The 24351-nt window shown below is 36.8% G+C and overlaps 4 protein-coding genes and 1 non-coding gene across 7 annotated transcripts; 1 reads left to right on the top strand and 4 right to left on the bottom strand.

Moving 5' to 3' along the window:
• Nucleotides 1-972: 972 nt before the first annotated feature.
• On the bottom strand, nt 973-8552 carry LOC107635080 (tRNA synthetase beta subunit family protein). 2 transcript variants are annotated; one of them, XM_016338442.3, is made up of 20 exons: nt 8394-8552; nt 8253-8308; nt 8046-8149; nt 7772-7901; nt 7501-7616; nt 7106-7172; nt 6429-6470; nt 6192-6233; nt 5957-6033; nt 5099-5225; nt 4854-5021; nt 4307-4435; nt 4073-4204; nt 3793-3927; nt 2648-2722; nt 2426-2533; nt 2108-2203; nt 1906-1989; nt 1487-1573; nt 973-1343 (listed from the first exon to the last, which is right to left on the bottom strand). In XM_016338442.3, the coding sequence occupies exons 1-19, from the start codon at nt 8449-8451 to the stop codon at nt 1505-1507; spliced, it is 1815 nt and encodes a 604-aa protein (XP_016193928.1). In that variant the 5' UTR covers nt 8452-8552; the 3' UTR covers nt 973-1343; nt 1487-1504. The 2 variants fall into 2 exon arrangements, with proteins under 2 accessions (XP_016193928.1, XP_016193946.1); XM_016338460.3 differs by having other exon boundaries at nt 8046-8163; nt 8394-8531.
• Nucleotides 3239-3381, bottom strand: LOC148578476 (small nucleolar RNA snoR135). The gene has a single exon (XR_015904387.1). It is a non-coding gene; the product is annotated as a small nucleolar RNA snoR135 (small nucleolar RNA).
• Nucleotides 8553-9083: 531 nt separating the features above from the next.
• LOC107635069 (Ribosomal protein L7Ae/L30e/S12e/Gadd45 family protein) lies at nt 9084-10294 on the top strand. Its single transcript, XM_016338433.3, has 4 exons — nt 9084-9326; nt 9544-9613; nt 9787-9892; nt 10019-10294. Exons 1-4 carry the CDS (start codon nt 9191-9193, stop codon nt 10178-10180), a joined length of 474 nt encoding a protein of 157 aa, XP_016193919.1. The 5' UTR covers nt 9084-9190; the 3' UTR covers nt 10181-10294.
• A 296-nt stretch (nt 10295-10590) lies between these two features.
• LOC107635051 (inorganic pyrophosphatase TTM1) lies at nt 10591-17949 on the bottom strand. Of its 2 annotated transcripts, none has more exons than XM_016338414.3 (12): nt 17500-17949; nt 15301-15672; nt 14015-14129; nt 13712-13907; nt 13467-13580; nt 13205-13378; nt 12609-12803; nt 12384-12506; nt 12202-12314; nt 11924-12047; nt 11284-11550; nt 10591-11017 (listed from the first exon to the last, which is right to left on the bottom strand). In XM_016338414.3, exons 2-12 carry the CDS (start codon nt 15641-15643, stop codon nt 10799-10801), a joined length of 1983 nt encoding a protein of 660 aa, XP_016193900.1. In that variant the 5' UTR covers nt 15644-15672; nt 17500-17949; the 3' UTR covers nt 10591-10798. The 2 variants fall into 2 exon arrangements, with proteins under 2 accessions (XP_016193900.1, XP_016193914.1); XM_016338428.3 differs by having other exon boundaries at nt 12214-12314; nt 17500-17822.
• Nucleotides 17950-20108: 2159 nt separating this feature from the next.
• On the bottom strand, nt 20109-24351 carry LOC148578475 (uncharacterized). The gene is made up of 8 exons (XM_088503057.1): nt 24286-24351; nt 23593-23700; nt 23128-23435; nt 22698-23021; nt 22094-22287; nt 21511-21978; nt 20814-20954; nt 20109-20587 (listed from the first exon to the last, which is right to left on the bottom strand). The coding sequence occupies exons 1-8, from the start codon at nt 24349-24351 to the stop codon at nt 20109-20111; spliced, it is 2088 nt and encodes a 695-aa protein (XP_088359183.1).

Genomic DNA, 24351 nt, shown 5'->3' with positions numbered 1-24351 from the left:
ACAATTATTTAGTTCTTAAAAATTCAAAATATTATAAAAGAAACTTTAATAATAAATTTCATCTAATAAAAAGAACACTCTGTTTTTGAGCATCTCACCTTTGTCAATGTTCTTCCGCCAACCATGCTAGTTGTGCTTTTCTCCCGCACATTCATTTTTTCCCTTTATTATCTATGAGCCATATAATAAAAGATCAAACATCACATGACCCAACAACCAATCAGGCCTAAATCTCCAAGCTGGCACTGGCGAAAAGCAAAACAATGAAAATCCCGTTCGGCTCAGCTGATCCCATAAGCGCCCATATATTACTGACATTCTGCTTCATCCTACAAAAGGAAAACAACAGGTGTTAAAAGGAGATACATTGAAAAGGAATATCTGTACATCTATATAAATTTAGATCTTTACACTAGAGTGACCCTTTTTTAAAATCTCAACAACTTAAAAGTTATCCCCATTGATTATTCAGTTTTGCAAAATTATGTAACTAGTTCAACTAATAACATGTTTATGAGTCAAAAGTTGCAAGTGGAAAGGAAAGGAATGTTATATGCTCTGCTTTTGTTAATAAATTTTTTTTTACAAAAAAATTGTTTTAGTGTACAACAAAACAAAAAATGCGACCAAATACACTGCTGTAAATAAAAGTGCAAATACTAAACATGTACCAGCATTTGGCCAAGTAAAACCAAGATGACATGACATCATTACCCTCACGAGACTTTTCATTAATGTTGAGCAATACGATCTAAACGCTGTTAAGACCTTTCGAAAACATTTAATATGAAGCGAGAAAAAAAATCGGTTAACAAAAGTTTCTTCAACTTAATAATGATGATCAACAGGATTCATCTTCACTAAGAAGTAAAAAGATGCCAAGGCATTGAGTTTAGCAATATTCCTCAATTATATCCCAAGGATATTATCATATTATGCAATAATGAGAAAAAGTAACAGACCAATAAATGCTGTAAAATATGAGACATAACATGTGACTATTCACTTTGTATTAACAAAAATTTCAAACTCATCAAAATCTCGTCTTGGCTTCTAGGCCAACCATAATCTTTTCCAACAATCGCTCCATAATTCACAGTAGAAACTATCCCACCCAGTAATTTATAGCTTCTAATGTTAAACAATGAACTAAGAAACAAGAAAATGATACAATTGTATAATTTAATTAGCAAGCCCTTAATCCCGGGTAAATAATTAAAACTCAGTTCCCTATCAAGCAAGTGTAAGAAGCTGATGTCACTGAAGCACTTGAACTTATTGATTCCCAGTTTCAAAAGGAACAGTGCCTTCAAAAGAGCACATTGAGAAAACGGCAACTTAACCTACAAATATGTCAAAATATCAGACAACCAAACTTTATCAGAGGGTGGAGATGGATAGTGGGAACAGGGAAATGGGGGGAAACATGGGTCATGAACAGCAGCATCATACAGACATCGATGAAATAGTTGTGGAAGACACTCACATTTGCTGTAAATGATCATTATAATAGGCTTTCAATGTTAAGTTCAACAAAGGAGCACGGATCAGGAATGTCAAAATTGTTCAATACCTGAAATAACGCATAACATGTAAACTCAATAGTATTAGAGGAATATAACTCCAAAATACATGTACATTTGTACGTCAGTTAGAAATATAAATATGAAGTGTATGATGCCAATTCAAAAACAAACTGAACAACTAAGCATCCATTGTGCAATTCTTATTTATTTATTTATTTTTGTGGTGATATAACAATCTAAAAATAGTTCCATTGATCATTAGATAGGGTTGACATACACAATAAAATAATTAGCAAAATGACATTAACGGGAATGCAAAAGTTATGTCAACAACTGGAGATATTACGATCAAGATGACAATTTCAGGGATCACGGATACCTCCGGGTGGACAATGCCAAAAGTGCCAATGTGCTTTCCCTTGTAAATGATTCTAGCTTGTCTACCCGCAAGAAACTCAGGCTCCTTCAATAAGCAGTAGAAAAGCAATCCAAAGCAAGTTAATTTTCTTTAAAAGAAAAAAGGGGCAGAACACATGCAAATACATACACAGAACGTATGCTGTAAACACCATTACACTTACATCTGATCGCTCAATATAGTAACCTGATTTATCACCGGATGAAACAAAGGGAACCCCATTCTTTTCCATTACTCTGTCCACCAAACCATGAACAACCTGCATAACATTGGGTGAAATATGAGGGGCAGTGACATTTGCTTTAGAATCTAGATATCAAACATTTATTACAGTTAAAAAGAAAGAAAGTATGATAAATCCTAACCCTTTTAGGAAAAAAAAATTAATTTACTCTCAAGTTTCATCAAACAACCAAAGACGATATATCCAATATTGTATGTTCAGAACTTATATTTAAAGAGCAAAGAGCCAAATCTGAACCTCAAATCCTGCATTAGCACCGCAGTATAGTGCAGCAAGTTGGCGAAGATTTTTTGCACCAACGTCATTGTTGTCATCTAAAACTGATATATCCCCTACTTCAAAAATCTGAACCAAAATGTTAAGATCTGAAGGTCACACTTCTATCATAGAAAACATGATTACCATAAGCTGGTGATACAAAAATCAAGGATCCACCATCGAAGGGAAGAAAAATAATACCTTTATGGGCTTTGGATGATCCTTGTTATGAGCCACAGTTTTCAAGATGCCAGGCATAAGACTGGTCCGTACAGCCTGAACATGTTACTATAAAAGTTAAAATTAATTGAACTTAAGAGAAAACCTTAACAACTAAATTGTTATATCACTCTAACAAAACAGACATCCAACCATATGCTTGAACTTTTCTTTCCAAAAAGAAATTTGAGATTGAAACCAAAGTTTACAGATTAACAGATATGGACTTGGGTGCATGTTGGGTTTGGCTGCAACTCAAGTCCTACCTTATTACTTGTTGGCATTACACAATTCCAAGCAAGTATGCAACTAGCTAAACTTAATAGTTTACCCTCAAGTAAATCTACTACTACCCGAAATGCAATGTCAGATAATCATTAATGATGTGAAAACCAGTCAATCACAACAAGAAAAAGGATCAGAAAACTTTGACAAACTTAGTTGTAGACTGGATGGTTTAATGCAGCAGCACTGCCATCTTGTCATTCATTATGTGACTCTAATTTAAATTCTTATATAATAAAATTTTGCATTATTGCATCTTTAAGTACTAAGTACAAAAGGAAAGGAAAAAAATGTAGGGAAAATGATTGTTGAGATTATCAACAGGAAAAATGAACCACAACTGCCCATTTTCTCACAGTAATCTTGCAGGGAAATCTTTCAGAAGAGTGCATTGAATTCAGCACAGCCCCGATACACACAATCCCTGCACTCTCAACTCCTTTTGCTTCCAAATTAAGATCAAATAATCATAATTCAAATACAAAAACAAATTTACAAAAGACCTCGGGGATCATGAAAGAACCAGAAAGTAAGCTATAGGCACGGGGGAAGTAAGAAAGTACAAGTATATATAAAATTAACAGCATTGTAACCAGACAAATCATGACATAAATAATGAACAACGACAATTAATAGTGAGCAGAAGTAATAACAGAAATAAGTGGCTATCAGAAGAGCTACGTATGAGAAACAGTGAAAACCATTAGTAGTTCACATAACTTCATGTGGATAGAGGACCATACAGATTACTAACATGTGGATCAATAATCGCAGTGAGATAAAATTGTTGTTATAATACTGAATAAACACACTGTCAGTGAACAAGGATAAGGTGTATACACCTCAAAGTCTGAAGACCTAGGGTTTCCAATGATAACTGCTTTTGATGTATCATCTTTGCGGTTTAGCATGGCAAAGTTTTCCTTTTTAGAGCAAAGTATAAATGTCAAGACCTCTGTGAACCCAACCATTGCCACCTGAAAGAAGTTCAGGAATACAGGGACTCAGATAACAAGGCACTTCTGATAATTAACAAACATCATCCATAAATAATATTCAGTGATTTGAAGTATTCTGACACTGATACAGTCACAGGTGTCAAGATGATATATTTATTCTAACCTCTTTTCTGATCAGATCACTGAGCTCATTCAGAGGAAGTAGCTTCAATGAAGCAGCCAATCTCTTTGAGCCCTTATTATCTACTATTGCTTTATCCTTGATAGCATTGAATCCATAAGCAATTGCAACATCCTATGCACAGAAAAACCAAAACAAAAAAGGTCTTCCAACTACATATACATGTAAAGGATCCAATTTTCATTCATGAATGATCAATACTATTATTGCCAATACCTCCATAACATCACACGGGTGAAGAATATCACTTCTAGTAGGGGGTACAGATACAACAAATTTAGCCTGCTTATTATCAGATGTAGACTGTTTGGCATGCAATTGCATCCTATTTAAGAGCTTAGTGACCTGAAGAAAAGGGAGAAAGATTAATGAAATTAGAAAAATTACTGAAATATCATTTGTTTCATTTGGAAAAAAATGAGAGCACTGAATATTGCATTAGAGAGAATACACTCGGATAAAAAGACCACCTATTAGAATTAATTCATGACATCAACAACTGAAAAACTCAACCACATATAAGGTAAATGCATATATAGATAAAACAAGAGTATAAAATCATCACATAAAAGTATACTAACCTACAAAATCAACAAATAGAAGCATTACAAGTACTCTTTACATGAGATAAGAGAAAAGTGTTAAAAAAAGCATTAAAGAATTGATAATAATCAATTTGAAAGAGCAGCAGGAAGAAAACACTTTGTACGAGGCCCCAAATTTCTTGTAAAATTTATATTAGCAAGTTACAGGAAATAACTACCTCTTCTGCTTCCAAGGATACCCCGATTAATCCATTGACGTAAGGTAGAGAAACCTCCATATTATAGATGGATAAGTCGGGGTATATATGTGACTTTCCATCAGGATAAACCACTTCTACTGGTTCAATGACAAACTTATTTGCACAATATTCCGAGAAGGTTGTGACCTAAAAAAATAGTTGATCAGCAAACTCACAATTGTACATAAACAAAATGCAAAGAGTAACATACAATAAAACTTTACCATTGTGTTTAAAACAATCTTTGCCTTTGTTAAGTCAGTAGCAGTACATTCAATAAATACATTCTTTGTCTCCAGAGTGATGGCCGAATGTGCACCGTTGATAATTGGAGGCAAAGATAACACAGTTCTGTCAAAATATATAGTATATCAAAAATTTAATTCAATAATGATAGGTTGGAAGAGCATATGAGCAACTTAAAAGGTTGGTGCCGTGAGCGTTATTCAAAGATAATCTATGAGATCACATTCCTGTATAGACTATACACTTATACAGGCATCAAAGCCCAGCGTGGAAGATGTAAACCAGTCACCATAGTCCACCAGGAGATCTCACAGCAGTGCATTTGTTTCAGATTCTTAAAAAGATGATTTTATAACAAACACATTCTATACCGATGAAAATTCTAGAAACATTTCTCTGAACCTACTGTTTAAGATACTATTTAAAACAGTTTTTCTTTTTCTTTCAAGATTATAAATATTTTCTAAAATTAAATAAGAAATATAGACAAACATGAAAAAAGTTAATTTCTACAGCAAAAACATGTTTTGTCTAGTGTGTGTGTGTTTTGTTTTGTTTTTTTTGGGGGGGGGGGGGGGCTATCTTATGTGAATGAGAGTGACATTAAAATTAAAATGAATCAAGATGCGACGAATTCACTTTGCATATGGAGCTACGCATCCGTAACAGCATACTGAATGAAGATGAGAACTATAAATTTGTAATTAAAACTATAAAAATCCCATAACATTGAAGACAAAACAACTTTGACACGACTCCGCATTGGGGTACCCCAATATGAGCCAAGAGATTTCATATCTTTGTAAATTTAAAGTGTACTTATATAAAAGTAGTACCTGTTACGGTCATATATAACAGGAAAAACAGGGGAGTCCTCAATTATATGCAAGAATTTCTTCAGCTTCAAATCTGACTGTCAAACATGAACAACACATCTCGGAATAAGCATGATCTAAAAGGAACCATGGATAATCAACATAGTTAAGTGGATGCCAATGCATAAACCAACTTGAGCTAGGTTTATAATATGTTTCAATGTATGCAGCAAGGAGATACTACACAAAAACTCACTTTGTAGAACTCCATCAGCTCATCAGCCCTGAAGCTCCTTTCCTAGCATGGAAAGAAAACTTCAATTATTAGTTGCCGTTGGTACTCAAAATTTTTAAGTATGGTTTCCATTAAATCATGCAAGTATAAACTAAATCATACACCTTTCCAATAAAGACGTGGTAAGAGTATTTGATTTCAAAACATGCTTACCAACAAATTGAATGCAAAAAAAAAAAAAAAAAAAAAAAAAACTACCTGCTTCAGCGGGGTAAAATTTACACTTGACGGTGGTAAAGCCTGTAGAAACACGTCTATAAGTCACTGATGCTACAAATATAATCAAAGTACATGAGAAAATAGTTATTGACTAATATTTCAGTTGGTCAACTGATTTTGAGAGAATTCAGACAGTTTTGGTACATAAACACCACATCACAACATGAAGAAGCAACCACCATGTTTCCTTTGATACCAACAAGCTTCAAAACATAGTGATGCACTGATGTGTTAACGATTCTAAAGAGATCACATTATGATGCAAGGTTAGGCTATATTCGGGAACGGAATTCACATCCATGAATCCACAACGACAGATCAATTCAGTAAAACATTTTCTTACGCCTCACATTTATAATGATGAAGTAAGATGTGAGGTAACAATAATAATATTCCATTACATCACAAGGAAGAAAAACTAAGTTTTATTTGAAATTTTATGCAGTTTTTTGCAGAAGGCCCCTCCAAGAAAGCCCATGCCACAGCTGGATGTTTAATCACAAAAACCGACATACCCAAGTAACAAATTCCTTTTTGAAAGGGCACAAGGTAGCTTCAAACTTAGCACCCAAATGTATTTCTACTATTAAATTCGTGAGTTGTCTATTAAGAGTACAATAAAATTTTCCTCGTTATATAATTTAATAGGTACCAACCTCATAGGTGAAAGGTCCTTTCAATGTATCCAGATCATGAGTGCCAATAGCAACAAGCGTTCTTCTCCTGAAAAATCGATGACGAAGATGAAAACAAAGCAACTGAAAATCGATTCTTAAGTTAATGGTGCAGTCAGGTGAGAAGACCGAAACCTATAACATAAAGATAAGCATGCAACCCAATAAAGAAAGAAACCACCAAAAGGTGAAAATCTAAGGTAATCCAACACAATCCCGAAACTTATATGAAAGCTAGCAACATAAAGAGAGTAAGACCAAGGAAGATATTACTATATTTAGAATACACATGCAACTTCAAGCAAACAAAGCAAGGAGAAAAGGGCCAGCACTTAAACTCACTCAAGCAAACAAATCAGTGAGTCAAACCACATTACCTACAAATGTTTTGGTGAAGCTTGTCTTGGAGATCAATAAAGCTGTTGTATCTTGCTTTATCAAAAGTAATACCTCTCAACACGGCACAGACAATGTATGGACGAATCTGAGATGTCTGCAATAATTCAATAAACCATAAGAACTTAAGAGGCATCACATTTTCAGCTCAGCAAAAAATGACCAAGCTCAATCGTTTTTCCTTAGGGAAAAAGAAGAAAAAATAAAAAATAGAAAAGGACTAATTCATGCATAACATAACATAATAACTACCTCAGGCTTAACATGCATTTTGAGCATTGCATCTTTACTAACATCTGCCAATTTGTAAGTGGGGATCTGCTGCCACTCACAGAATACTCGAAGGGCCTGTGCAAGCCCTTCAAGGCACAACAAATCATATCTGAACAATAGCCCCAAAAATTAAATACACAAAAGCAAGTTATCACCAATTCTCAACTTCATGAATTAATTATTAATGAACAATTACAATCAACACTCTTGAGTAAAAACCTTTTCTTTTCTTCAAATTTGTTATGATATATACCTATTGGCGGGAACTTCAATTTTGTAGATAACTTCTTCATCCTCGTCAACATCTTCTTCTGCTTCCAAATGCTTCTCTTTCCTCACAATCGCCTTCTCCGTCGTCTGATACAATCACACTGTTCATCAGATTACCATATTCATCACTAAAAAATCCAAAATTAACTCATAAAAAAAAGAAAACGACGCATTGCTCAAAGCTCCTTACGACGTCATCCAGCTCGATCCCAAAGCTGAAGCACAAGTCTTCGAATTCCTCTTGCGCTGGAAAAAAAAGTGTCAGCGCGAATGCGAGCTATGATTTGAAAAAAAAATAAAAAGTAGTTTTTTTGTCAAAATGGAGGCTCACTGTAGGTTCTTCCTAGAGCCGCAAACAGGCGATCCCGCCCCACACTGATGGTAGGCATTCTTACTTCCTAGTTCTCACTTCTTACTCTGCAAATGCGATGAGATGCCACACTCCTAGTCCTCGACGTAGACGAATCCCAAAAACACCGTGTGTTTAGGTTTTCCTTATATGGGCCGGGTCATGCCATCTCGGCCCATTGGGCCCTTGTTTATGGGCTTCGGTTAATCTCGTCTCGTTAATCAGTAAAAAAAAAAAGATCGTTAGTCGGCCAGAATCCTCTGCTTTGGTTGTTCACTGGAATTTAGTAGCAATGGTGGGGATTCAATCAGAAGCCTTCAGTCTGTCATTGGAGAGCCAGAAGATCGGAAATTATCCTCAAGCTGTTGTCCTCAGAAGCAGGGTTCTCTTGGTTTGTTCCCCTTCGCCGGCGCGCAGAATCAACCGCCGGAGTCTCCGAAGCGTCATGCGTCATGCGTCATGCGAGCAGCAGGAGGGAGAGGCGATGAGGCGCAACTTACGGGTAGTTTCGGCCTTTCAGGAAGTGATTTTTTTTTTTTTTGGGGGTCTTAGGGAGCGATTTGAATTTCTGGTGTTGTTTTCGAGCGTGGGTCTTTCGGTGCGGGTCGGTCATATTCGGCCCATACCCAGACCAAAAATAAAAGTTGGTCATGGTTACGCGCCAGGCGCGTGTTGTTTTGGTGTCAAACCCTAATTAAACCCTGACCTAGGAGGTTCTTTCTCTTTCACCTTCACTTCCACCATCGTCTTCGCGGCAGAGAGAGAGAGAGAGAGAGAGAATGGGGAGTGACAGCGAAGCAGAGAAGTCGGCGCATAAGGAGAAGGAGAGGAAGAAGATGCTTGCACTTGCTCCTATTGCGAAGCCCCTTGCTGGCAAGAAGCTCTGCAAGCGAACCTTGAAGCTTGTTCGTAAGGGTATCGCTATGCTATTCTTAATGCTTTGTTGTGGTTCTTCTTTGATGCTGCTCTCTAAAATTTTTGCCCTTAGTAGGAAAAAATTAACATTTTTTTAGCTTCTACCGTATGTATCACATCTCCTGTTATTTAAATGATGGAGAATGTGTGCTGTAAATTTTTTTCTGTTGTTGGAATCTGCAATGTAATGAAGATGCTGTTGGTTGATTGGTTTCAGCTGCTGAACATAAGTGCTTGAAGAGAGGAGTAAAGGAAGTTGTCAAAAGCATAAGGCGTGGTCATAAAGGGTAAGTTTGTTAGTATTACATTATTACATGAACTTCCTCTTTTTCACAAAAGGAAGATAAAAAAACTCATACTCAATGGGGTTATGTGAATTCTGGTTTTTATTTTGTGGTTTTTCATTGAGCAAAAGGAATGTGGTTTGCCTAATTTTGGTGTGTTTGTTCTGTGAGTGCAGAGTGTGTGTTATAGCTGGGAACATATCACCCATTGATGTGATCACTCACGTTCCTATCTTGTGTGAAGAGGCTGACATTCCCTATGTTTATGTCCCCTCCAAAGAAGTATGTACCTTACCAATACTTTTGTTTTTATGTCTTTTAGATTATATTGTTGTTGTTATTGGAATTATTACAACTATAGGAAGAAAAGAACTGTTGTTCAAAGATGCTGTGTTCATGAATGTTCAGGATCTTGCAAGTGCTGGAGCAACAAAGAGGCCTACTTGCTGTGTGTTGGTGATGACCAAGCCTGCAAAGGGAGAACTGGAGAAAGGGGAGCAAGAGAAACTGAAGTCAGATTATGATCAAGTTGTAACTGAAATTAATGAGATTGCAGCTTCACTTTTTTGAAATCAGTAATACATGTATTTATGCCCGCTGTACCAGTTGGCGGTTGGGTTAACGTTATCAGTAGTGTACCTTTTGCAATCAATTTATTTGGCGTCGTTTTTCTAGATGGGTTAATATCTGTGTGGATTGTAGATTCTACTTGCCACTATTTTTCCTTTTTATTTAGTTTGCTTTCTTTTTGCTTCTTTCAATGGATCAACTGAAACCATGGTTATCGCCATTGAATTTGGTAAGGTATTTGGTTCATTAAAACATCTTTTCACTGAAATTACTTAAAAAATTTTCATTAGCAAACCGGGAACGATACATTCATATGGAATGAGCAATGAATTCTTGTACTTCTTGCTCACTCAGCAAACTTGGTAAGATCAAATGGGAAGTGTAAAGCCCATTAAGATGAAGTTTAATACTTGACTCCACAAAAAAAAAGTTGATGAATTATTTTAAGAACAAATATATTGACAAACAAAATATACCACCATCATTCCCATTGTCGTTACACATAGATGGTTGTGTTTACTGTATACAGACACATTTGGCATATACTTATTACTTATTAGGCTTCCTTCTCAACGTGTCAAGTAATGGGGAAAAATTACATATTTACGTATATCTGTATTATTTTTGGGATGTGAAACCCCTGAACAAGAAGACACCAACAGCACCAATGGCCAAAGTCAGAACCAGGGGGATGGCAATGGTTTCCACTTCGTGCATTCTGTTTGTCTGGTCTGTCCTTCCCTGTCGCGACCTTTCTCCGCAGTATTCGTGCAACAGAGTACTTAGAGAGTCTAGTTGATGTATAATTTGCCGCTGTCCTCGTGCAACAAGCAAAACCTATTAAACATTAAACGACAATAGAACAGTGTTTTATTGCTTCAAGTTGATGTTTTCAGCATAGCAGTTAGCGAAATGTTAAACCATGTCACTATGACTTAAAATCTAAACATCATCACGCCCATATATCCTATTATCCAACTCATAATTCCCTTTCTATAAGCATTTTAAATAGACCAATATCATGCTCAAGAGATTATATAATGTTCTCATCTAGGTCTCATATGAACTGCCATACGAATTTGTAAGGGTATATAGTGATCTACCTCTTCCATCAGGGGAGCATCCCTGGCTAATTGGGAAGATGATGAAGAATGAGGCAGCAATGATCTTGTCAATGAACCATTTCCCAATCCAGTTACAAAAAGAGAAGTGTGACCTGAGCCATTGCAGGCTTCAGCAGGCAAGGCTATGTTCTGTTGACTGGCTTTTCTGGATGCAAACTTTGAATTTAGCTCCTCAATACGATTCGTGAACTCATCCATTCTTTCAGTTAATGTGGATATTTGTTCAGAAAGCTGAGTGATGACTCCCTGAACAACTCAAAAGCAAATATCAGCATATGACTCATTGATGTGGATAAAGAAAAATAGTCAAGAAACGATAATAACATTAACAACCAAGTCTCATTACACCAAGTTCGGTTAGTTATACAAAGCAAACAACACCATTTTCCTAGTGTAATTTTGTCCACATGGATAGGAAAGTAAGAAACAGAAAAATAAGCCTTACTAATGATGGATTCCAGCTATTATATTTCTTTGCAACTTATCACAGAAAAAGGAAAATAAAAATAAACTTGATTAATTTCCCACGAAGTTCAATACAGTTTGCTATGCATACCATCTAAGGTTCATTGCCATTATGTAGTACAATTGCATGTCATTCGATATAAATATATCTTACTTGGTTGGCAACTGGCGCAGGTGATTCAAGAGCTCTCCCATCAAATCTTCTGTTATTTATAGCTAGTCTAGTCAACTTAGATAGATGCTTCTCTCTCTGAGTTGAAAATGAGTGAGAAATACCACTACAGAAGACAAACATGAGAAAAACATCACAAGGCCATACTTCAACTTTATTTCAGTAGGATTTATAGATTCTTATGATAAACAAGGAAAACAAGTAGAGGATATATCAGTATTCTCTTCATGGCAACAAAAATATATAAAGAAATTAAGCACCGATTCAGATACTTCATTCTCCTATCAGCAGAAGCTCGAGAAAGGGCTTCTTTAGGGCTTGAAACCATATCATCATCAATGCTGAGCTTTGTCTTAAGATCCTCTGGCAGTGCCTGCACTTTGGATAAATCAGTATACAAATATAGCTCGGGGGGAAACAAAATGTAGCAGAAGAATCATACCATTACATCATTAACAAGCTTTTCTAGCTGAATTTGTTCTATGTAAGTGCGAGGAACATATGAACCATCCAATCCCAGTTTCTCTGCAACAAGTTTAACATAGTTTCTATCTTTCCCTTGAACCTTCAAAACAAAATAAAATGAAACAACTATCAGAGTTGCCGACAAGAAAGTAGACAAAAACATGAGAACAGGTGTGAACATTTGTACAATATCTTGTTATACCTGAACATATAGGCGGTTAACTTGTTCGAGCCAATCAGTTTTTACAGTCACCTTATCATCGGAAAAGACATGGCTGCTTCGTTTTAGTATAGCTGCAATTGTGTAACCCAATGCCATCAACCCTCCTAGAAGGCGCACACTGACCTCAAATGTTATTCTGGGTGATATTATGAATGGAATATCTGTGACCCATTCCTGAAAAGAAGAAATGTCTATTAATAATAAAGGATATTCCTAACAGCGGGATCAAAGAAAACTACTTATCTTAAATCTGAAGGCCAAATATTATCAAGGAAGCATTGCATTGCCAAATTAGTTTAAAAGAAAATAAAGTATACCTTCTTCAACATTGTCTCAACAATAATATAAGTATATAGAGTTTAATTTTGATGTACTGACAAAGAGTAAATAGATTTGCAGTGTCATCTAATAAGATTCGTGTGTTTATATGACTTTAAGTAATAAGTTTGAAAATTAGTTATTTTAACTAATGTGGCAATACACGATTGGTTGTATGTGTCTTACATAGTGCATGAAAATTAAATTTAAGTTTATAAATACAAGAATCCAAAAGGTTAAGTTTTCGATCACCAAACCTCAAACATGAGATTATACTTCCCATCGCGGTTTCTCATCCTCAGGTATGATTGACATGCTTCAGGGTCTTCCCCTGGGGGTAGAAGATATATGTCATATGTTTCCTCTCTCGTCTCAGTATGCTCAGCAGCAATAACTGACTTGATTTGATCCTCTGTCACAGCTTTTAGTGACTAAAGAAGTATTTTAAAAAATCAGGAATCGTCAACAAGACGCTTGCAAACAAAAACACCGGACTATGATAATATGGCATAGTTTCACCTTCAATATGTAGGTGGGATTCTGGAATCCAGAGAACGGATTAAACTTGTTAATAATTTTTATATGTGCCGTTTGAAGATCAGGCTCAATAAAAGCTTTATACATAGGATATACCTACAATAAAAAATGAATTAAAAAAAAAGAAAAGTAAAGATCAAAGCAGATACCTCTTACTTCACAATCATGTTTTACAAAATACAATTAGAAAGAAAATAAAAATATCTAACATGGGATCAGTGTAAAACCGTTTCAGAGATTTGATGAATGATTTCTTCAGGCTCTTGACCAGCACGTTGAATGTCACGCAGCACACGCTTGACAAGGTCAAAGTGAACTCCCCCAGTGACCGAAACTCGAAGATCAAGCAATGGTCGTAATTTTTCACTTAAGGCATAAATGCCTTCTATGATGACAATGCGGGAACTAGGGACTTCAACAGTCCTGTAAGCAAAATATAACAAATGCAATCAACAAAGATATTAGTAGTATGATGAAAATACATTTGATTTAAAATATTCTATCGAAGAGGACATTCAAAGGTACACAACCTGTAACCTACGCGAGAACTAGTCTTGAAATCATATATTGGAACCTGTACTGCCTTCCCTTCTTTAAGACCCATTATATTTTCAAGCAAGGTATCATAATCCGTCAAACGAGGGTCTGTTTCAAAATATCATGACATTAGAAATATGGGTCATATGGCATCCCCTCCTAATTCTTGCTTATTAACTACAATAATAAACAAGTAAAAAGTATTTTAAGGCAAAAAGAAATGAGTATAGCATATGTAGATACTAAGGGAAACTCATGCATTGCATATACATATAGACATGCTTGTTACTCTGATTAACTGATTTTTTCCTAGGATATGTAAATGTATAGGTTATGGCATATAGATCATCCAATATTGGGTTCTGCAGAAAAAAAAAGATATCGAGGGCTTCTTATTGTGGATCACACTTAATTTAACTAACTTGATTACATTATCAACTAATCATTAACTAACTAATTTAATCAATTAGTTAATTAAGGGTTTGTTTGGATGAGCTTCTAAGAAAAGATTTTTTTTCAAAAGATCTTGTAGAAAAGTAAAAATAATTTTATGTTTGGATATCTCATGCAAAAAGATCTTTTTTATTTATCAATTATGTTTGGGTATAACCATATAAGAGTACTTTTTTGTTTATTTATTACGTGAAAAACATCTTTTCTTTAAAGCAAAAAGATTTAAAAAAAAAAATATAAATTGTAGCTTCTCAAAAGAAATATTTTTTTTCTAGTGCTTTTATTTTTACTACTAGAAATTTACCAAACACGCGAAAAAATAAAAAAAAAATCTTTTTTCATTGAAAAAAGATCATTTTTTATCAACTTAATGGCGCCCAAACAAGCCCTAACTTGATCCACAATACTTCTACACCTATCTAAGGGCAGTGGCTTTAGGATTATCTTCTCGAACGCACGAAAGGGATGGCTATGGAGAGTGTGGATGCTACGCTAGATAACAAAATGCTACTTTTAGCTAATAACCAAATAGCTTGAGATCAATCCGTGGAAAACTAATAAAAACTTGCCTTTCTGGACAAGGGGAATTCAGAAAAGAAATTCATTGTGATCATTCGAGTCTTGCGTTTAGAATTTAAATATTACAAAAGGACAGAAAAAAATGATAACCTTATGCCCACTATGCAGTTATGCAAAAACCATGAAGGGAAAAGAAGTAATTCTTCTTTATAGTTTATGTTCAATCTTAATTTTATTCTCTTATTATGTTCACAATCAAAATTGTAGGAATAAATTATACACAACAACGACAACAGAGAGACCTTACCATCAAAATTGCCATCTATGATTCGACTAGAATCGTTATAATTGTCCATTGTGATGACGGCTAAGCTTGGCATAAAATTGTTGACCTTCTCAGTGAAAACAGTTTTGCCTGCTCCAGAGGGACCTGCAAGTCCTACTAATATGATCCCATCATTCTTTTGAGCCAACAACTGGCATGCACGAATCACGATGAAAAATCCTTTCTCAAACGACAAGGAATCCTGGATTGGAACAATTTCATAGCGATCACAATCCTTTCTTTTAACCAGTTGAACTTGGTCCCGTAGTAGGCCATAACGCCTCGTACGAGGCGAATCAGCACCAGAAGTTGGGTCTTGGGCCATTAAGGAACCAAGGATGTTCACTCCATATGCTGCAGAAAATGGAAGAGAGCAATGAAAAACTCAATGGCAGAGACCGAAAAAAACAGGGACAAATTATGACTTGAAACTGCAAATTCCTATGGAATCAAGGGGTCACATTATCATATATAAAAGATATATTGTAGAAACAAAATATAATTTAATTCCGCAGTGAATTTACAAAATCACCAGATGTGTCAACCACAAATTAATATTGCATTCAAATGGATGTTAACAAATCCAACTCATAATTATAGGTTATATTCTTGGTAGCCACTCAAATACAAGTTAACCACAATTTCATGCTACAGTATCAGTAAAAAGGACTAAAAGAGTTGACTCCTGCATCATAGCAAAACAACTAGTTGAAGGGAACAACTACTACCATCACACTGTTAATAACAGTAATGAATGTTCATATCCACTTTTTGATATCATCCTATTCAATTCATAAATACACGAATTCTAACGTGAGTAATTTGTTCCACAACACGTGGAAAGAAAGCACAAAACAGAAAACTCTAAATTTTCAGAAATGGAATATATTGGGACATGGTTACAAGTATCAACTAAATCTGCTGCTGTAGTAGCAGCATGTACTTTTTCCTTCGATAAAACTTTTTACACCATTTCATTGCAGAATCACAGTCACAAACAACAGGGGAGGACAACCCATCAACTTATAAGAGAATTGAATCTAGTTCCTGCTAATTGAAAATTTCTATCATATCATATCATAATTTCATAACATTCCACACACCATGTAAAAGAGAATGAACCGCAAAAATGCACGCATAAACGAAATAGTAATAACTGAAGATCATAAACACTTTCCTGGTCCAAAATTCCGAATCCCTACAAAGAAAATAATCATAAGTTCATAACAACAATTTATTTGGGGAGGGTAGCCAAAAACACACACACACACTAGATTAATTGACCTGAATCAAAGGACTCATGAAGTCATAGTTATAAGAATCAAACCAGTAATTGACCCGGTCGATCACTGGTTCAACCGGTGGTCACTGATTCACCCGGTTGACTCGGTCATAATTAAATAAAAATGTAAAATTATAAAGTTAAAATTAAAATCAAAAGTTAAAACTTAAAATGCATGTCTTCACAAACATATTAATAACAATCAAGTATTAATTTTTAGACATAACTAATGATGCAAAAAGAGATAATCAACTAGTTACTAGTACAAAATACTTTCTCAATTTAAATGAATAAGAGAGACCAAAAGATAACACAATCAGTAAATCAAATCCATGGGGTGATCTCAAAGTCTACATCTATATCTTCATAGGACAAATTTGAAGCTTGACCAACATTTCTTTCATTTTGATTTGTATCTATATTTACATTTGTGTATTTTTCACAAAACTATACCAAGAATAATTCATACTAGCAACTGAGTTGTGATGAAGACATTTTAAAAATTCTAGGAAAAAAAAAGCAAACAGAGAACATGGGAACAACAATTTAACTGAACAATTTTGTTCTGAGTTGCAGAGAGCATGAGCCTCATTTTCAACAACAAATTCAACTATGATAGTTTTCAGTAACAAAAGATTTAGCTCAAAAGATGATTTACAGATTTACAGCAACAAAAAATTTAGCTAAGTGATTATTTCAGCAAGACAACTACAGATTCAAGCTTCAGTGATGATAATCAATAACAAATTTAACTCAGTGATGATTTTCAGCCACAAAAAAATTAGTTCAGTGATATTATCAGCAACAAATACAACTTTCAGCAACAAAATCAAGGTGCACAGATGAATTACAGCAACAAGATTGAGCATGAAAGAACAGGGTAATTTGTTGGAACTCACGAAATCGGGACCAGCTGCTGACGGCGAGGCTCGAAGCAAGAAGACGACAACGACGACCGGCCCCGGGACGTGCTGCTTCTTCCGCCACCGGTGATGAGCGCAGGGAAGGCGCGCGACTGAGTGCGAGACGGTGACGAGACAAAGAGCGACTACGACTACCAACCCGGACCTGCAGCTTATGCAAAGTGCAAAGTTCGAATTCGAACCTTTGAAAAAGTGGAAAATTCGGAGAGATTGAACGGTGCTGTGCTGTGCAGAGTGGAAGATCCTTTGATTTTTGTTTTGCTGTAAAAATTTCAGGCACCTGTCGGATTCTGCGATTTTCTTTTTCTTTTTTTTTTTCTTTTCTTCAATTTTTCAGAGAGAATTAAAAAAGGACACGTGGAAAGAAGTTATGGGTTAATACAAAACATCCGAAGGACACGAGGTCAGAGGAGTCTTCCTGATCCTGATCGTCCCGACCAATTCAACAATGCCTTAATAATGTACTTAAGCTTTTACTTTTGATTTTTTTTTTGTGTGTATTAGGGGTGCACATGGGCCGGGTGAAGCCGGGTTTGATGTGACCCAGACCCGACCCGAAATATACACCGGGTCTATTTATTAGACCCGAACCCGACCCTAGACCCGATGAAACCAATACACTTTCGGGCCACAATTATACCGGGTGAAAATCGGGTGAAAACCGGGCCGTTAACATTACATTAATTTGATACCTTCTTGTAAGCTAGCATGTAAAAATATCCAAATTTTTAAGACTCCAACCATTAGTTAACATGGTAAAATTCACTTAGAAAAATATAACAAGAACCAACCCTTCTTCAAAATTAAAGCATAACCACAATCAATATTAATATTGTCTAATAATACCAAATATTTAAATCAATATAAATAACACAATCTTATGTATTAGTCTAAAGTCTTATGCATTCTAAACATAAAACATTAACTTATAGTCTTATAATGACTAATAACACAAAATATTAAGGTTTACAATACTTAAATTCCACATAAGAATAGTCATGATCTATCACTAATAACACAAAATATTAATTGTGTATGATGATCGGGCCACCGGGCCGACTTCGGGTGACCCGAGCTATGGCCCGGACCCGACCCAAAATAATGACCGGGTCTATTTTTGAGACCCGTACCCGACCCTAAACCCGATAAAATCACACCAAATTAGTCTCTAAAGTGTTCGGGACCGGGCCGGGCCGGGTCTGTGCACCCCTAGTGTGTATCAAAAGTAAATAATAGAATTTGTGTTCTTTCTCTTGCGAGTTGAGAGTACTAAGCTTATTTAAGCTACTTACTAACTGTAAAATAAGTGGAACTAGTTTTAAGACCGTGCCAAGCACGGGACATTAAAGAAATGGTTACCGAGAAGATGACGAAAGAGCCACACGACAAATATATCGTTCAAGACAGAATGTTAGGTAGTAAGCTAGTAAAAAATTTTTTATAGACAACATTAATAGTATGATTTGAAATTGTGCTGTTAGATCCAACAGATAATATCTTTAGTCCAGAATGCATACTGACTCGAGAGAGTGCAATATAAAGTTGACCATGAGTAAAAACAGGTCTTGGAAGATACACGCCAACAGTTGACAGTGTTTGTCCTTGGGACTTGTTTATGGTCATCGCAAAGCAAAGCGCAACCGGAAATTGTTGTCGAGTAAACCTGATCGGTAATGTCTCATTATTAGGGAACATGTTCATCCTGAAAATAAAGACAACCTCACCAGTATTACGACCTGCTAATATGATGCACTCAATGACGTGGTCGCCAAGACGTCTAACCTGGATTCGCGTACCGTTGCATAGTCCATTGGATTGGTCAATATTGCGAAGAAGCATCATAGGAACACCAATTTTAAGAACTAACCGGTGTTGGGGAATTCCTGAACAATTCAACGCATTCAATACTCCGTGCTCATTGTGTATAATTCAGATTCCAGGTGACCATCTTCATTAATTAGTGCATCAGAGCTCAAGTAAACTCTCTCGTTGCCATGGATCAAAGACATCACATGATTGTTTACTTCAGTTACAACATCAAGTGTTGGTGCTAATATACTCCTGCTCTTAAAATAATCCACACTAGAAGAATGGAGTAAAATGTCACAACACCAAATCATGCAGACATGGAGACTCAATATCCTGCAGCAAGTTGTCGGGTATTCTAATTACCGATTCGCCATCGGTGTTGTCTCCGAGTAACCCGTCGCCAATTTGAAGCAGCCATTCAGCAAATTCCTCTAACTGTACACCGTGGATATCTCACAAACCATGGCCCAGCCTCATGTTTTCAGTTAACTGCAACACTTGGCAACATTGCCACAGGTTCGAAGTATTAATACACGAATGAACAATCTCCTCCCGGAAACCACGCGGAATCACAGGCAATATTTGACGGAAATCACCTCCCAGAACAACAAATTTTCCACCAAATGGAGCATCAGGATTATATCCATTATCAAAACGAAGAACATCTTTAAGGCACTTGTCAAGCGCTTCAAAGCAAAATTTATTTAACATAGGTGCCTCATCCCATATAATTAATTTTGCAGATGAAATAAGACGCGCGAGGGGTGTGCCTTGCCTTATATTACAAATAGAGTCCTGGTTAACATTGAGTGGAACATTAAAGCGTGAATGAGCAGTGCACCCGTTAGGCAACAACAGCGCTGCAATGCCACTGGATGCCATGTTGAGAACATATCACCCTTCGACCTTATTGAAGCAGACAGTGCATTCCATAGAAAAGTCTTACCAGTTCCACCATATCCACAAACAAAGAAAAAACCACCAGCGCCACGACTAACTGCATTTGCTATTGTGTGGAACGCAACGCACTGGTCTCGATTCAACCGGGAAACCAAATCAACGGAAATACTTGCCAACTCTGTCCTGTCGAAATTGAGCTCATCAAAGAAGACTATGTCGGAAGGTTCAGTCGAATCAACAGAATCAAGAAACGGCATGTCAGTAAATTCTTTTAGGCTCCTACCATTCAGCTGCAAAAGTTTTTCAATTTTGGCAAGCGTGGTGGACTTCATCTCATCAACGGAACACTGGAGACCTTAAATCAAAATGGAAGATAGTTACATCAAAAACAAATTCGCCACAATGATAAAGGGAAAAAAATAAATGCACAACACACTACAAGAGGAGGAAAAAGGGTAGTTTTTAAATTGTTTGGTCTGATTTTTTGGCGACACAGTAACATTATAGGGAAAAAAATCTACAAAGTTTACCCAAGTTATGTCTTCTAGAAAGCATCGAGTTGTCTACACAATGTTGCCAACATTGCTCCCACACCATGTCCGGGCGGACCATGTTGTTTGACATCAAAAGCATTGCAAACAGCCTTCTGATATAATTCGGTGAAGCCCCCACACTGGCTTCATTAAGTGCATCGATAAATTCCCTATCGTCCTGTAACAACCCTAGCACATAACAGGTGTCTTTGAATGTATCGTACACAATGCCACCAACAGAATGAACATCAGCAAATGTCTAGCACCCTTTTTGATAGTTCAATAACAAACGAAGATAGTACTCCTCTCCATGCGAGTGAGGAACATGTGTGAGACGACCAATCACATTCCCTTGCTTCCATGGTCTCTACATATGCCCCTGCTTGTCCCAGACAAAAAATGATGGCATCTCCGCGTAGCTCAGTGTACGGGCCAGATCAAAATCCTTGTTAGCCTTAAACCAGCCAATAAACATACTATCCTTTGAGACCGCAGCCTCGATTACATTCTCAATAAGCTAATGATCTTCGTACAAAACATTCTATTCATTCGGCAGGTGGAATGGAAGGCAGATGACGTTAGGCTCTTTGAACTGAATCTCAAACCCGAATAGCCGCTAGGATGCCTCACAAGTAGATATATATAAGCAATCATAGTAGTTTTGGATTTTATCCACAGTGACGACAGTCGACAGAATCAACTGAATCATGTGATCCGAAAAACGAAACTGTGACACGGTCATTACCTTTGTGGACGTACTTGAACAAATACTTAATAGCAGACGTTTGGTAAGTATACTCGACATTTATGTGACATCCATACTTAAGAAGCAATGTTGCATTGTACGGGACAATAAACCGATTGTCGAGGTCAACATTCCTCTTGCTTGTTGAACGACCATTATCCGACCATTTATACTTGGGAAAACCTGCACTGTCTATGGCGGTTTTCTCACGAAATGGCATTGGATAAAACTTAGAACACTTCCCATTAACCATACACGGGCTACTCGTGTTTAAAACCCCACAGGGTCCATGAACCATGAACTTTTGGACCAACCTGTACAGCTTAGGTTGGGTGTGTTCGTCGGGTATCTTTGCCGAGATATGATGGTTAATATCATCGGATGATCTAGGCTTCTCGTCTGGCTGAACAAATAATAAAATGTGACAATGGAGAAGACCACGCTTCTGGAATTCAATTGTGTACACAACTAAAATAAAGAAAATGGAAAAAAGAAAAGAATATGTTAGGGGACAAATAACCACTGATGGAAAAAGGACTAATCTGTTAGCGTGAACTTGAAGATACTGAATGAAAAATCTTACTTCCTTTAGGCTTTCCGAATATGGACCCATCCTTTAAGTCTTTTAGCAAGGCTTCTAACTTGATCTTGAAAACCCTTGATATGATATCAGGCCTGTCACTTGGCTTTAATGAATAGTTCGCAACGCAATCTTTAATCTCGTTCCAATCTGGGTTACATGTGATAGTAATGAAATAGCTAGGGTAACCGGCATACCTACAAATAGCAAATGCATCTTTGCAATTGTTGTACATGTACCGGGGACCATCAACAAAGGACGATGGCAGGATAACTCGTTTGCCAGTTCTAGCAGCTTATGTCTCACCACGAATTAGACACTCATGTAGGCCCTGCAGTTGATGGGAGCGAAACTTGCTCTAGTGGAACCTATGATATTGTAATCTTTCAGCTTCTACCAGAGTATAACTATCAACCAAAAATTGTTGGAACAAACGTCTTGATTTGAGAAGAACTTGCGACTCATGCGCTCTCATTTGGATTTGAAAAGACAGAAACTCCCTCATGCTAATTGTTCTCGCTTATGTAAATGTTGCTTAGATCTTTCATCGGATATTAAGATATCACTCCGAAAAGCATCTTATCCGTACGGAAAAAGCAAGGGGTACTGTAATGCAAGGTACTGGGAATGATTAACATCAATGCGTTTCAACTGATTTGAACGCGTCTGAAGTACAATGTCCCTCGCAAGGTTATCTGTATCAAAATCACCTACAATAAGAGCAGCAACTTCAGACGCTGATGGTAGATTATATCTCCTACCATCAGTATTCCTCTTCTTAATAAGATGAAGCTGTAGCGGAGTGGTTGAATCTTCAGCGAACCTTTGCCTAGCATATTGAAAAGACTTAGCAAGAGAATTGTGGGAATCAAGCATGCTGCTGAGGTCGGCCACAATGGTCTGATCTATAGATTTGTGTTGATAAGACAGGCTACATTAAACCAAAAATAAAATACATCAAGATAAATGAAGGTCACACCGGAATCATATAATACACATATTAAAATATCAACAGACGATAAGTACAACCAACTCACCCAATTGCGTCAATCCTATTCTGGACTTTAATTTCCGTATCATAAAAATAGAGCTGAGCAAACTTGAGCTTGCTAGACTGCTGTGGCATCAAACTTCCAATTGAATGGTAATTTTGGCCACTAATAACAAACATGGGGGGAGCGGGACCCTTGTTTAGTGTGTACTGAATCTTCCCAGCCATAGATGTGAACAAAAACATACCATTAAAGGCCCTGATATGTTTCTGATAATGCAAAGTTCGTTCATCATCACCATCCAACAACACCCCCAACAATGGAGGCGGAACGGGCAACAAAGGGAGAGTGACCTTTCCACTCATACAACAAATAGCAAATAATATAGTGTTATTGGCCCCACAAAAAACACATCTTTGCGTGGGCAGCCCAGTTGACCAAACATCTAGTGAACAAATGAAATAAAGCAAATTCAAGTTATGCAGGTGTGGAAGAATAGGTCAAAATAACGATAAACTCATAATCATAGTCATTGAGAATAACACCTGGTTCAGTAGAAGATGCAACAGAAGCTTCAACTTGGACGTCGCTTGCCTCAGCCAGATAAAAATTTGAAAACTGGGACAAAGGGGAATAGCCAACCAGACTGCGTATTTGATGAGAACTAGTTATCAATTGTCGGAGCAAAATTCGAAACAATTAAACGATTGAGTTAGCGGGCGGAACAATCCGGTGCAAGAGCCATGTTCAACTGTGGCTGCGGTTTAGGCTCGGCAAAAGGTCCCATACTAATGATGAAAAAAACCGCACCAGCTTATGCAGGAAAATTGTTAATTGCAGCATAATTCCACGCTCCAGAGTTTCAAGAAAAATGGCAAATTCAGGCATTACTTACGTGGTACGTGTTATGGAAGGCTTTTGTTTGTCACCAAACCTAGGTACGTTCCATGGTGAGGAACCTGCAAGGAAAAACAGGGTGTTATCCGCTGAGGGACAAGCCAATACCGTGGTATGGGGCAGGATTTAAAAAAGGAACAAAATGTAAAAAATGAAATAGAGCAGCACGAGTGATCACAACAACTAAGCAATACCAGCGGTGAGTATCGCACGTGGGGGGAATATTGTTAAGTTCCGCGGATAGCCAATTAGCCAAAGAATAAATTAGAAAAGAGATCCAACTTCGAATGACAAAGTAAAGCTAACCTTGGACTGCGACAACAGTGGCGAGTGATTTTTAGAGCACACCGATAGCGGTTTGGGAGGACTCAT

This window comes from Arachis ipaensis, chromosome B1 (assembly GCF_059453495.1).
Source record: "Arachis ipaensis isolate K30076 ecotype BB chromosome B1, ASM5945349v1, whole genome shotgun sequence".
Lineage (NCBI taxonomy): Eukaryota > Viridiplantae > Streptophyta > Magnoliopsida > Fabales > Fabaceae > Arachis > Arachis ipaensis.
Note: the sequence above shows the minus strand (reverse complement) of the source record. Positions and strands in the feature narration are given on the sequence as shown.